The following is a 13,964-nucleotide window of genomic DNA, read 5'->3' on the forward strand; positions in this document are numbered from 1 at the left end:
TCACTTAATACAGCTTCCTTAAAGTACAGCCAGCTTTCCTGGAATCCTTCCCCCTTCAGATTTGCCTCCTAGGGGATTCTGCCCACCATTTCCCTGAGTTTGTTGAAGTCTATTTTTCTGAAGTCTAGTGTCTTTATTCTACTGTTCTACTTTATTCTTCCTTTCTTGCCTTAGGATCATGTACTCTTATCATGTTGTGGTCACTGTCATCCACAAAATGACCTTTTGTTTCAACTATTTGACCTCTTTCCGTGTCAGTTATTTCATTGGTTTCCCCCACACTCATTTAGATTCTGATTCCATGCTCCTATTTTAATGTAAGGAGACAGGCTGGCAATTTCTCCAAAAACTCACTTTTTCAGAAAAAAGTCAGGTTGCATAGTCTAGGTATTTTAAAGTTAAAACTAATGATATCTCTAGAAGTTTTGTAGGTTTTATTGTCCAAAAGCATCAGTCTCATTTGTTTACTTCAACTATGATGAGTGTCTTTGCACCTGAAAGTCTTGGAACACATATTAGCACTAGAGCAGTTCCACAACATTTCTGTGACATCATTTCACCCAGGAGACATGAAACTTCCTAAAGTTCTAGTTACAGTATTAAATACCTTGTGAATGAGTGACTAGATCTGATATATAATTAACATGGATATATCTACGATTTTGAAAAGGAAGTGCAAATGATGAGGTGCATCATCCCATAACACAATGCATATTTTTCCTCAGTTAAAAAGAAACTAGAAACCCTACTAATAGACTAGGGGCTATATATGACCCAAGCAAAAATAAATATAAATGAGGCTGTCAGGTGGCAGACTACAAGCTCTAGAGTGGGGCAGGTACCCCTTATACTGCACTTAGTCCTCCTCTGCTCTTCTGAACATTCAAACCTCACTGCAGCCCCTGGGCTCCTTTCTCCCACAGTCTCTCTTGTTCCTACCCCATTTTACTCCCCCCTGCCCCCCCCCCCCGATACCACCATACCCCTCAATTCTAAACTCCATCTTCCCAATGCACATCCCTACCCCCATAAAACCCCTGCCCCATCTCACCCCAGATCCCTCTACCATGCAGTCACCCCCTCACCCCTAAAATTTTCTTGATGCCTGTGACCCACCCCCTCCAGTCCCTTGTGTGGCCCCTGAGAGCATCTTGCCCTCAAAACCACTCCCAAAGAAGACTACAAGCTCCAAACAGTTCCCCCTACCTCTGACAGCCCCCAGCCATGGAGCAAGTGGGAGCAGGGCTTTAAGTACTGCTCCCTTTCTTCTCACTGCGTGCTCACAACTGGCTTCTTCCCTCCACCCTCAATATACAGAAAAAAACAGTTGGGGTTGGGGGAGGACTTGCTTCATGAAGCCACTGGCAGTACCTCTACATAGGAGACCAGCTACACTCATCCACCCTTGCCAGCGTTATGTACTCCTGGTTGTACCACTAGTACAGCTTCTATCTGCTGCAGTGAATAATACAAGAACTACTTCACAGTCAGGGTGGCTAGGATCTGGAACCAACTTCCAAGGGAAGTGGTGATGGCTCCTACCCTGGGGGTCTTTAAGAAGAGGCTTGATGCCTACCTGGCTGGGGTCATTTGAGCCCAGTTTTCCTCCTGCCCAGGCAGGGGTCGGACTTGAAGATCTACAAGGTCCCTTCTGACCCTACTTCTATGATTCTCTGATTCTAAGAAAGGGTCACTGCAGTAATTTATCTCTTTGAATGACCTTTGCAACTCCCTCCTGCCTCTTCTGTGTCATTGCACAGATCAACCTGCTTTTAACTATGCCCCTCCATTCTCTCTCTCTCTCTCTCTCTCTCTCTCTCTCTCTGACTTGCTGTGGTTTGAATCTCCTAGGAACAAAACCACCCAGTACACGTTCTTAGGTAGGAGTTCACCTTTATTGGACATGCTGGGGAGTGAGCAGAGAGATATTGCTAGGAGTATAAAGCAGACAATATAACTAAAAAAAAGGCTAGCTTGAATAGAGGAAGATCAAGGGTTGTTAACACTCATGGAGTGAAGAGACTAGTAGAAATCCAGTAGATAAGTGAGCCATGAAGTCAGTTGACTTCCTCAGTTTGGCTTGAATAGATTTGTGGCTCTTCCTGTTGGACAGTTTGTTTTAAACTTTCAGTGGAGCAAGAATTAAAAGTGGGGTTGAGTGTACCCATAAACTCTTTCCTGCACCTGTCCCTGCTAATTCATGAAAGCTGTGTTCTTCAGGGCCATTGTCCTTTGAGTTTTGTGTAACTGGTTAATGTTACAGAAGTCAGAATTCATAAAGAAAGCATGTGAAGGTTCACTCTATTTATGGATGTACCCTTCCCATTCTTTGTTAGCACTTTTTAGACTCTTACGTTGATACTGTTTTGTGGAGGAAGAAACTGAAAATTAGTTGTGTTTTCTTTATGAGCTGTCAGTCTGAATGCTTATGCCAAAGGGGCATGTGTATGGCTCAAGTGGATGTTCCTAAAGGGTTTTGAGCTTTTGTTTCAGGAACATATACATCCCAGAAATATGGGTCTGTACCAAATAAATTCAGTCTCTAGTACTTGATAATAATCTTTCTTTTGTCTGCTTGAATGGCATGGAATTATACTTGCTTTGGTAAAAAGGGCAGTAATTTTGAAAAGCAGTTTTATAAATTTGATTAAGAAGAATGACATTGAAGTTCGTGCTTTTCTATGTGAAGAACATGTTAACAAAACTTATATTGTTTGTCGTCTCCATAGTTCTACCATTAAAACTTATTAATGTGAAAGCATTTGATCAATTACAGAAAACCAAAGAAAGTTTCATCTCAGGCTAAAAAAGAGAGTGAAAATCAGAAAATGAAAGAAGATTTACTTAAAGCTCAGGTAACATATTGCATGCAGTATTGATAAAGTGTTATGTGGGACTAGAGTAGTGTTTAGAATCTGATTGATTTTGGACAATTTGTCCAATTATCCAGTTCATTCTTTATCACCGGATAAGGGACTTTCTTCCCATAAGATCTTGAGGGAGAGAGGGAAGCCATTGATCTTCATCTTGGCTTCCTCTTTAAAAGCTCCTGAGAGTTGAAGGGTAGGTGTCTAATGCTATACTCTGTGTTGTGAATCTGAATCCAGATGCTGTTCTCTGCAGATGATAATATTTCAATCTATTGCCACTTCAAGCATACATATACCCTGGGGACATGAGCAAAAAAAGCCTACATCCTAGCCAAGCTTAGGGCAATTGTCCTCTACACACCCATGACATCTCTGGCCATCTAAAACTATATGGGGGCTGCTTTCTAGTGCCATGTTCATACATGCATTCCACATTAGTACTGTTGATTACCATTATCAAGTATGTGGTACTATTAAGGGTGTTACTCATAATAGTATCAGCTCTTCTGTTACTGGTGATTTTAGCGCTTATCCAATGATATAATTTAATTGCATGTGGTACTGGTGACTGGCAATAATGCACTCTTGGCCGTTGACTCCTCACATTTATGGCGGAAAAAGACCTACTTTGTGTTAGGCCCCATAGCCCAGGCAGCTGTGGGGGGTGGGGCTGTGGGTTGGGGGCGAGGGGCACCAGCAGGCTGTGGAGGCAAGTAAGTGGCACGAGCAGGGCTGGGTGGGGGGGTGTGGGGGGTGGAGTGAGAGACACCAACAGGGCTGTGGGGGGTGAGAGGAACCGGCAGGGCTTGGGTGGGGAGCTTTAATTTTAATCACGGAGTATGGTGTTTTTATCAGAGAATTTGTGGGGGTTTTTTATCAGGGAAAACCAGAATCCCTGCTCATAATTTGGCTGTTAAGTAACACCATAGTTTTTTGAGCACCTTGCAAACAGTAACAAATTAAATTTTGCTATGGTCTTAGAGATAGGAAAATGTTATTCTATTTTATAGATAGAAAAACAGACAATAGTTAAGTGACTTGCCCAGGTTCATAAAATCATAGGCAAGTAGAACTCAAAAGGATCTCACAAGTTCATCTAGTCAGCCTCCTACTCAAGGCAGGAAGGCATTTGGCACATGTAAAAAATTTACTGCATTAACTGCAAGATTGATCGTCCCTCCTGTAGCACCATAATTACTTGTTACACAAAAAACCATAGTCTGGTGTTTATTCTAATTTCATTAGAATAAATAAATTTACATTCTCTAGTGGAGCATGTCACATGCACTGTAGTACAACAACTAGTCAAGGTAAATATTAGAAAATGACTCGGTGCTTCAGACCAGTGGTAAATATTGCATTTTCGCACATACCACACATCTCCAAATAAGACATGCACCTCTTTTTTGAAGGCAGAATGAAAAAAAAAACTTTGTTCCAGTCACAGATGAATGAAACGGCATGGAGTTTGGACAGTATATACTGTTCTGATTTACTCACTCTTTCTCTGCAAGCTCCATGTCCAGCTTTAACTCTGTTGCAGTTCAGCAGCAGCTATGACAGTTAAAGTTTGAGTTGCTTAGTTTACAAGAGAGTATGAATCTGAGCAGCATATTATATCTCTCCTCCATGTAGCTGAGAAGGGAAGGGAAGAGAGCACAGCTCATGGCAGCCAATTAGGTATTTCCATGATTTCATTCCAACACAAAAATCAGCTTCCTTACTTAGACATACAACCCAATCTTGGATAGCTAATTTAATTTTTTTAAAGGTGCATGTGGTATGTGAATAAAGGTAAATTGCAATTATTATAATTGTTATAAAATAACTTTATTTAGCGGAAAATATCTGTAGTTGTTATTCAGACAAGAAATCTGTCATCATTGCATTATGATCAGAAGAAAAGAAATCAGATGACTTAACTCTGATTCTAGTTGCCAAATATGAAAGAAATCCAGGGCTGATGTCATAGATTCAGAAGATAAGAGTGAAAAAAATCACAAGATCTTAAACTTTCTTCATGTATCATAGGAATGCCTTCAAGTTCTTGAAAGAGAGAAGAAAAGCCTTGAGGAAAAGTTACAGAAAGCTTTAAAGGTATGAAGATAGAAAAATACGTGTACAATATTCTTGTAAGGTGATCAGTTTATATTATTACTGTTGATGGTTATTCTAGAAATAGCTGTGAAATATGTTTTGTTAGTCCTTTTCTGTTTCCATTGGTGCCCGCTGCAGCACTTGGTGCAGCACTTGGTGTAATTAAAAATTATTTAGCAACGATTTTGATGGGTACATAAACATATCTGTTCAAACATAAACACTGCTATATCAGTTCAGACCAGTAGTTCATTTCATCTGGTATTCATTCTCTTAAAGTTGCTAATGTAACAAAGGTTTAATGGAAAGAAGTTCTGAAAGTGTGCCTATGGCAGTTAGTTATCAGGTCAGATGAAGGAAGAAGTTTCACCTTTCACAGATACAGAGAATGAGGAGGGGAGGGTTGAGCCTATTGCTTTACCTTTGCTTTCTTGTCCATTTTTTGTTTTGATTTCCTATTATTAAATTTTTTCTTGGGTGGTGGGGCACACTTTTTTTGTACTGGGAAGTAAAGATGAGGAATCTTGGAAGATACTAAAATCCTTAATGATCTGTTCTGAGTTTTCCAGGGGGAAAAGAGGAACCTAGTTTCTGTGCTGTTAATCTTGCACAGCATATTTTCAGGTGAATGGAATTAAAAATTATTTTTATTATGAATGAGTTTATGTAGTGAGGCTCCTACCCCATTATGGAAGAAGAGCCAGAGCCAGGAAGCAACCAACTGGTTTGAAGTGGGGACTAGACTACTTGGAGGGACTAGGAGGGGCAGAGAGCCTTTGAAGAAAAATGGCTGCTTGCCCCAGGTGTTGACAACGTAATCAGGCCAGTGACCGACAGTGGAAGTGGTGGATCAGGTGACCCAGAGGGGTGGCTACAAGCTTCATAAGGCCAGGATCACAGCCAAGGAGGGAGGCTAGCTCTGACCTGCCAGAGCATAGGAGCTCCAGACCATGGCTGGAGGGGAGGTGGGAGGGAAGAGCCTGGCCTGCCCAGTCAGGGGAGCTCCAGACCCTGGGAGGACTACAAGGAAGCCCAGCAGCACCAGACATAGAGGATAAGTTATTTTGGTTATATGATCATTTGTTACCATGGTGTGACAGCCCCAGGCTGGGATAAAGAATTTACTTTGGAAGCAGTTGTGGTTTAGACCTGTGCTCACATTTGATGCCAAAAGACTGGGAGCAGCTGAAAGCGGAGGATTAGAGGCCAAAGGCAATGCCTAGGGTGCATCGCTATCATTGTGGGAGGACCAGGCTGCAAACCAAGAAACAGAACATGCAACAAAAAGACTGTGGGTGCAGGCCCAGACCCTGTGAGGAGGGCCTGAAGCCCCAAAGATTGAGGGCACAAGCCAGAGCCTGAGGGGGCAAGATTGGGGCTGAGGGGCTCATCTAGAGCAAGAGGGCCAAAGCCAGAAAGCTGAAGCTCGGGTAAAGATTTAAGGCCCAAGGGCCAAGTCTGTGTTGGGGTTCAGGGGGAGCCCCTCCAAGTCAATACCCTGGAGACAGAGGAATTGTGCAGACAGAGTAGAAATAGCACCCCAAGCTCACTGGCCTCTGAGGGCAGCCTCCCTGCTTTACTTTAACATCAAGGCATGGTAGGCGAGACAACAGGGTAGGACCCTGAGAGGCCACAGGGGGCAAGTAAGGCAGGATCCAGGCAGCCGCTGGGGGGGTGGCATGGCCATCCCCAGGGCCTGACCTGCTACAGCCTGTTTAAAAAAAAAAAAAAAAATCAATGTTAATAATGCACCTTTAAAGATTTGCAGCTAAAATAAAAAGTCATGAAATGTAAAGCAATGTTAATTTGATCACAGTGTGCATCCTGTTACTTAATGCTATACAGTTCATAAAAAATAAAGTACATATTTAAAAATCAGAATAACCATACTACATAATGCGATATGGAGAACTTTTCTATAGAATTTTTTTCCATTTCCTGTTTTTATTTTAATGTGCAAGTCCTAATATTGTCTGAACATAGGTCTTTGCTTTTAATATATTAATCATAATGGATTTCATTGTGATGAATTTCAGAATAGGATGAATTATGCCTTTAGGTGAAACATAATTTGCAGTCTGTTTTCAGCCCATTCTTTGAAAATCTTTAAGTAATTGTTTCATAATTTTAATTCAGTAGTATTAATTAGTTCTATATGAGAGTTAAACCATGTATCTTCCTTTTAACCTTAAACTACTTTTAAATTTGTAAGCACTTTAGCATTTTTAACAAGTGCTCAGGGGTGGATCCAGGATTTGACAAAGTGGGGTTTGGAAGCAGAAACCCATCCTGCAGGAGTGGCTGCATGCCACTCCTGGCTCTCCCCTTCCTCCCTCCTCCCAAGCCCATGCAGGTAGGCCACACTGTGGGAGCCTCCAGGGACCTTTTGAAGTCCCCAAAGCAGCTAAGAATTGCCCTCCCACCCATCCTGGCTCATAGGCATGTCCCCTTCCCATCCTTTGCCCCCTTCCCTCACTCACTGCTGCTGCTTTTCTTGCAGTCGGGGAGTGGGGGAACCTTCATAGATATTCCTGCCCATTCCAGCCAGGCTATGCTGGGGCTGGGCTCAGTTGGTGCAGCAGCAACAGTGATAAGTAGGGAGTGGATTTCCCTGACTTACCAGCTCTCCTCAGGAGCAGGTGTGGGGAGGGGGTATCACCCGCATCCATTACTGTTATGGCTGTCCTAGCTGAGCTCAGCCTCCAGGCAGGCTGGCTGGAGCAGGTAGAAGCAACTCTGAAGCTTCCCCCACCCCTAGGACAGTGGGGAAAGCAGCAGCAGGTAGGGAAGGGGAGGCAGGGGAAAGGAGGGGATGGGGCATGCATCTGACCATGGAATTCTCACTTGCTTTGGGGACTTCAGAAAAGTCTAGAGGCTTCTGTGGCACAGTGCGGTCCAGAAGGGAGGTATAGCCATGCCATTACACCCTGCCTGGATCTGCCCCTGCAAGTGCTTATATTCTTTGTTCAATTAAAACCTAAAGCACAACACTTACTCTACTGTAAATATTGGTTTTGAACAGGAAACTGAAAATGCTAGCAAGCAACTCTCAAAACCAGCAGCACCTGCCTCTATTCAAGACGCACACTTCTCATATGCAAAGGCAGATAGTGGTAATGAGGATGCTAACAGTGATGTGAAGATCAATTCTAAAGATTTATCAAGAAAGGGCAAAAAACCAACAAAATCTAAAGGCAAAGGAGAATATAATGCAGGCTCAGGAAGAAAATCTATTAATGAAGCTGATAAGCCAGAACAGAAATTATCAGCATTTCACAATGGGAAACAAGTTGGAAATGAATTATTTCGAAAAAGAAGTTCAACAGACACTAAGAAAATACAAGAAACTCTGTTGTCATCTCAACTGAAAGATGTTAAACTTGAGAAAGAAGATTCTGATAGAGAAATATGTAGAGACTATGGAATTCCAGCAAATGGATTAAGGGAGCAAATCCTTGTTCAGGAGAAAGAACCCCTGTATAAAGCTTATGAATCACTTCCTGTTACAGAAGAGACTCAAGTAAATCGGTTGGGTGAACAGGACTATGAGAATGCACAATATACAACTAGGCCAGCTGACCAAGATTCAGTCTCATTGTTACCTATTCAAGTCACAGAAAGGTCAAGTGAAAAGGAAATGAAAGCCCATGGCAAAGGCAAATCAGAGGCTGTAAGAACAAGCATATTTTTCTTTTTGGCTTTTTAAAAAATATTAATATTAGAACTATACATTCACTCTTATTTTTATAGTTCAAGGATGGTAACTAATGGACTGTATTAGCAATAAGTATTATTTCTTTTTCAACCCCTTTAATTTTTCAGATTTTTTCCTCATTCTTTAAAAAAAGGTCCTGCTGGTATAAGTTTTCCTAACCTGAGTGGTGAAAGAAACCAAATATATATATATATTGGAGCCTTCCACTATTCTTTAAAAATGTACTTTAGCTGAAAGGTTAAATGTATGGATACCTTATAACAGTCCTTGGAAAAACAACGATAACTCTGTAGATTTATTACATTGGTTAGCATGCTTTGTTCTTTTGTTCTCTTTTTCAAAACTATTTTGATGAAAGCACATTTATTACTTGCTTGCTAGGACTGTTAATTAGAACTTTTTCTTACTCCCTTCTTTTTCTTGTTGTACCTCCTTTGCTGTCATTTGACTTCTTATGTTCTCTTTATTTTCAAAAGCTGCTCTTTTTCAGACAGTTCTTTTGAAATTCCTGCCTCCTACACAGAGTTTTCAAAAGTACATATTCAGCTCCAGAAAACAAAGTGCTTAATTTAGTATAGATTTCAAGAAAAAGATTCTCCTTGAAGACAGTGAAATTTCAGATTAGTCCTAATGGTAACATATACATTAATTGGGATTCTTTTCTGTTCAGAATCTTACTAATTCCTTCAAGGAGAATGGAAAAAATCCATCATCACTTCAGTACTTACTGTATTCTTATTCTTTTGAACAAGTCAGTGAAATTGCCTTATTTAATTTTATTTTCTTCTACCTTTTTCTTTTAGCCCATCTGTCACTTGTTGGTTTTAATTGCTTCTTTCCCCATTCTGTCTTAGTGAGAGAGAGAGAAGCTATAAAGATTGTCATTCTATCCCTCTTTTCAGTGAAGAGAAGTTTTACATTTGCCATTGTTGAGTCACAAGGTACTACTGCTGAATTTGGTAGGTTAATTGAAACTTTTTGCATACTGGAGGAACAATTTGAAATGCCCATTCATTCAATATTCTGTGATGGAGTTTATTTAACCTTCTTTTCTGATTTTATCACAGTAAGTAATCTGCTTTGCTTCCACCTCTGATACAGTAATTTCCTTTTTCCCTATCCTTATTTGTCTTAGGTACTTATCATTATCCTTATAGGATCAGAGGAAACTAGGGCTGGAAGCAACCTTGTAAGTTATTCTAGTCTTGTCCCTCTACTCAAGGCAAAATCACCCTAAGTTATCCCAGCCAAGTATCTGTCCAACCTGCTCTTGAAAATTTCCAAGGATGGAGATTTCACAGCTTTTTTAGGTAACCTGTTCCAATATTTGACCAATTTCATTGTCAGAAAAGTGATACCCCCTTATCTACAACCTAAATTTCCCCTGCTGCAGCTTAAGTTCATTTGCTCCTAGTTCTGTCCCGTAAAGCAACAGAGAAAAGTCCATTTCCATCCTCTATAAGGAAGTCAGATACCTCTTTCAGGTATTTGAAAACACTTTTCCAGATTAAATAATCCTAGTGCTTCCAGTCTGTCCTTATAAATCACGCTTCCTAGGCATCTAATGTTTGTAGCTCTCTGCTGGATTGCTTCTAATCTGTCCACATCCTTTTTGAAGTGTGGCAACCAAAGCTGGAAACAGTACTCCAGGTGAGGCCCCACCAGCTCTGAATAGAGTGAAAGAATCACTTCCCTTGACTTGCAAAAAACACTCCTGTTAATACAGTCTAGTATGCTGTTGACTTTTTTTGCAGCGAGAGCACACAGTTGGCTCATATTCAGCTTGTGGTTTACTGTAACCCAGGGGTGGGCAAAATGCGGTCCATGGGTCGGATCCGGCTGGCCTGGAGGTGGGCCAGGGCTAGTGAGTTAAAGGTCCCGGTGGGGGGATCACACCCGAAGGGGAAGCAGTTCAGGGAGCTATGTTGCCCGGTATGAAGGCGGATGAGACCGCCTATGAGAGGAATCCAGGTGGGGTTCAATTAGGAGGATTCTGGGGCCCAGTGCGGGGGCCAGTGACTTGTGATAACACCTAGATGCCATCTGCGAGGCTTGAACTGCGGTGTAGGGGAGGAATGGAGCCGCAGATAGTGCCTCCTGGCATCGGGGCAGGAAATGGGCAGCCTCCCACTTAATTAACATCTATTACATAATTAACAACAAGGCATGGCGAGTGAGAAGGCGGGTGGTTAGGCCAGAAGCAGGTGGGCAGGAAGACAGGGAAAGCGGCCCCAAGAAGGCCCCCTGCTACACCCTGCAAACACTACTTTCCTGTTTTGTGGCTTGGACTAATCACAAGTTCCCAATGGTCACTGATGTCTTGGATGTTAATACAGCTTCAGGAGCAGGAATGGTCCCATCTGATTTCTTGAGCTTTTTGCAGACTGAAATACAATTGCTGATCACTTTGTCCACTGGCTTTTGTAGCACTATGTTTCCATGATTCTTTTTTAAATCTCTTTGACTGTTTTCAAATGCATCTTCTCCTGGCTCATATAACATTTCAGCTGGGTTCTTATAACATTTCATTGTTTTTGATGCACATATGGCCTTTTGCCAGTACTTGTCTATTTCTCTGTTATCTTGGAGATCAAAACTGACCTTCTGATCAAGTTTGATATCTCTTCACTTCTCTTCCCTCCTCTTCTGTTTTTATTGACAACACTATCCTTTTCCTCTCTATTCAAATGCATTGGACAAAGAAAAGGATTTAAAGAGATCACCAAAACTTACTTCACAGTAGTTAGGGTTTTTGGAAATTTGAGACCTTAAACTCCCTCAAGGGCTGAAATATTAATTCAGTTACTTGTTATCTTCTCCTTTATTAGCTATTTAGCTTTCTCCTTACTAATATTCCAGTTACTCAATTTGTTTCTCTCCAAACTGTTCAAAACACAGTTTCCCTTTATTCACCACATCAATATTAAATTTATCTTTGTCCTTAGACTCCTGTACAACTTTGCTTAGCCTACATATTGGCACTTCTGTTCATTCAGTTACTGGTGTAACATGCTTCCTTCTCCCAGAACTCTCTGGGTGATTGATATCCTGAATAATATTAGTTTAGTTAACTCTAAAATAACAAGAATTGTTTTAATTGTCTAAAATGACTTTTTTTCTGGCTTTTTTTTTTTTAAATTATGTTCTGCCCTTTTATATTTTAAGTTTCCAGCCAGGGATTGTCTTGCTATTTGCCTTTATATGCTACCTAGAACATTATTAGTACATGATAAATAACTGCAAGTTTAAATAAATAGCTTTTTCAGCAGTAGAGGTATACAATGAATAATCAAAACTGTTTATTTTTCAAGTGAATCATTATCCAATTTATTATTCTCAATTAACAGTCCTTATTATTATGCTTTTTACAGCCTCTGAAAGTAGATCCCCAAAGATCTACTAAACCTAGAAAAGCCACAGAAACAAAAAAAGGAAGTTTAGTGAGAAACAGGTAGTGAAACTTAATCCTATTTTTTTCTTATAGATCTGAAATAACCACTGTGAGTATCCTGAATGTGTAATTGATATAAATATATGGAGGCCTAAAGTGGGAGAATGTCTTCTCTCTCTCTTGTTTACATAGATGAGATGAGCAAGGATACAATAGTTGATAGTTAAACTGTTTGAAAGTTTTATTTCAGTTTTTAGAAGTTATTGTGGGTTATAAACGTAGGAATTGAGATCAGTGTGAAATACTTTCTGTGGTTATTTGTCTGAAGTTCCCAAAATGTTCAGCTCACTTCTGTTCCTCAATACTTGTGGCCCATGTTGGTGGCCAAGGATTTGTGTATTACATGTATATTGAGTCCTTTTGAATTTTAATTGAAATACAAGAAATATTGAATTTTGTAAGCATCCCATCATCTGATGATAAAGTTTGTTTAAGTCTGTCTGTACCAGTTAGTCTCTTTAATGCTACCCTGGTCTACTTTCTGCCCGGGTTCAGACTACCCTAACAACCTCTGAATTTTGTTATTATGTGGCCTTGTGTAATTGAGTCCTTATCCATATATATGCCATTCACATGTATATTCCATTGGCTTGACATTGAAATAGTTTAGCCAGAAATGCCCCATTAGGGTTGCAAATGTACCATGAGTGTCCTTGTGTTTCCATATCAAAGATGACGTGTATAACCTAATTACCACTCAGTTCCTTCTTCAGTGATTGCAAGACTGATCTCTGTAGGGTCTGTGTCTTAACACCATTGCATAGAGACTTTTGTATATAGCTGTGCCTACTAATGCTAATTTAAAAAGAATATTATATAGGATAGTTCCTGCCTTCTTTCCCCATTTCTCTGACATTTTCCTGATAATTTAGGCTGAAAGATACCTCATCCTAAACTTGTCAAAGATGAGACTCAACTCATGACGCCTTCAAGGCCAGTTAACACTGCTTCTTGTGACCTGCTTTTGATTTGAGCAGTGCAGATACCCTCACCTTCTTGAATAAATTACATCTGTGTCTAGAAGTGAATTCTGGATTGACTAGCTCCCAGAAAATGTCTTTGAAGATCATCTTAGCTGTAGGTTTGCAAAGGACTGAAAACATTGAATCTTAGAGAGAAAAATGAGTCTCATTTCTCTAGCAACACTGGATTTATTTTCGATTGGTTCACCCACATCCAGTCCCCAACTGCAGTTAGGCACTGGGAAAAGACTGAGATGCAAGGGTCAGGATCAGATGAGAAGGAAAGGTAGAACATTTTGATGGCACCTCACTCCAAACTTCTGCACAATCTTGCCCAGTGGCCTCATATATACATTGAACAGGAGCACAATAAGTAGAGGTGTACTGATAGATTGGTCCATATTGTATCGGCATCGGTAAAAAGAAAATTGACATTATCGGCAATGGTCTTTTTTTGGCTGATGTGGCCAATAACATCGCCAATAAATGCTGTGTGCGTAGCTGCAGCATGCACATGGCCAACTCAGCAGCTTAGATAGCAGCATCTGGTTGGGGGGGTGGGGGGTGGGCAGGGCAGATTGAGGCCCCTGCGGTGAGGGAGTGAGTGGGGTTGGGGCTGAGGCGGGGCGTGGAATGGAGCTGCAAGAGGCTTGTCTGGGAGGTGCCGAGGGGGAGGGGGAGAGCAACTCCCACTGCTGTGCACACTCCTGGAGGAGGCACAGGGGGCGTGTACCTCCCCAGATCTGCTGTGAGCTCAGGGCTGGGGGCAGTGCCAGGCTTTTCCTGATGGGAGGTTGGGCCAGGGTTGCACTGGTGGCAGGCAGCAGTGGTGCTGGGAGGGAGGTTTCAGGGGGACTATGGTGAATTTT

At 41.2% G+C, this 13,964-nt stretch overlaps 1 protein-coding gene across 1 annotated transcript in view; it reads left to right on the forward strand.

The window, feature by feature from the left end:
• Positions 1-13,964, forward strand: part of CCDC7 (coiled-coil domain containing 7) — a 213,810-nt gene that overhangs the window by 94,717 nt on the left and 105,129 nt on the right. The window contains exons 14-17 of the mRNA XM_059729133.1: positions 2,777-2,855; positions 4,902-4,967; positions 7,990-8,637; positions 12,054-12,133. Of these exons, the coding sequence (XP_059585116.1) occupies positions 2,777-2,855; positions 4,902-4,967; positions 7,990-8,637; positions 12,054-12,133 (873 nt within the window). The remainder of the gene's footprint in view (positions 1-2,776; positions 2,856-4,901; positions 4,968-7,989; positions 8,638-12,053; positions 12,134-13,964) is intronic.

Source organism: Alligator mississippiensis, chromosome 5 (genome assembly GCF_030867095.1).
Source record: "Alligator mississippiensis isolate rAllMis1 chromosome 5, rAllMis1, whole genome shotgun sequence".
Classification (NCBI taxonomy): Eukaryota; Metazoa; Chordata; order Crocodylia; family Alligatoridae; genus Alligator; species Alligator mississippiensis.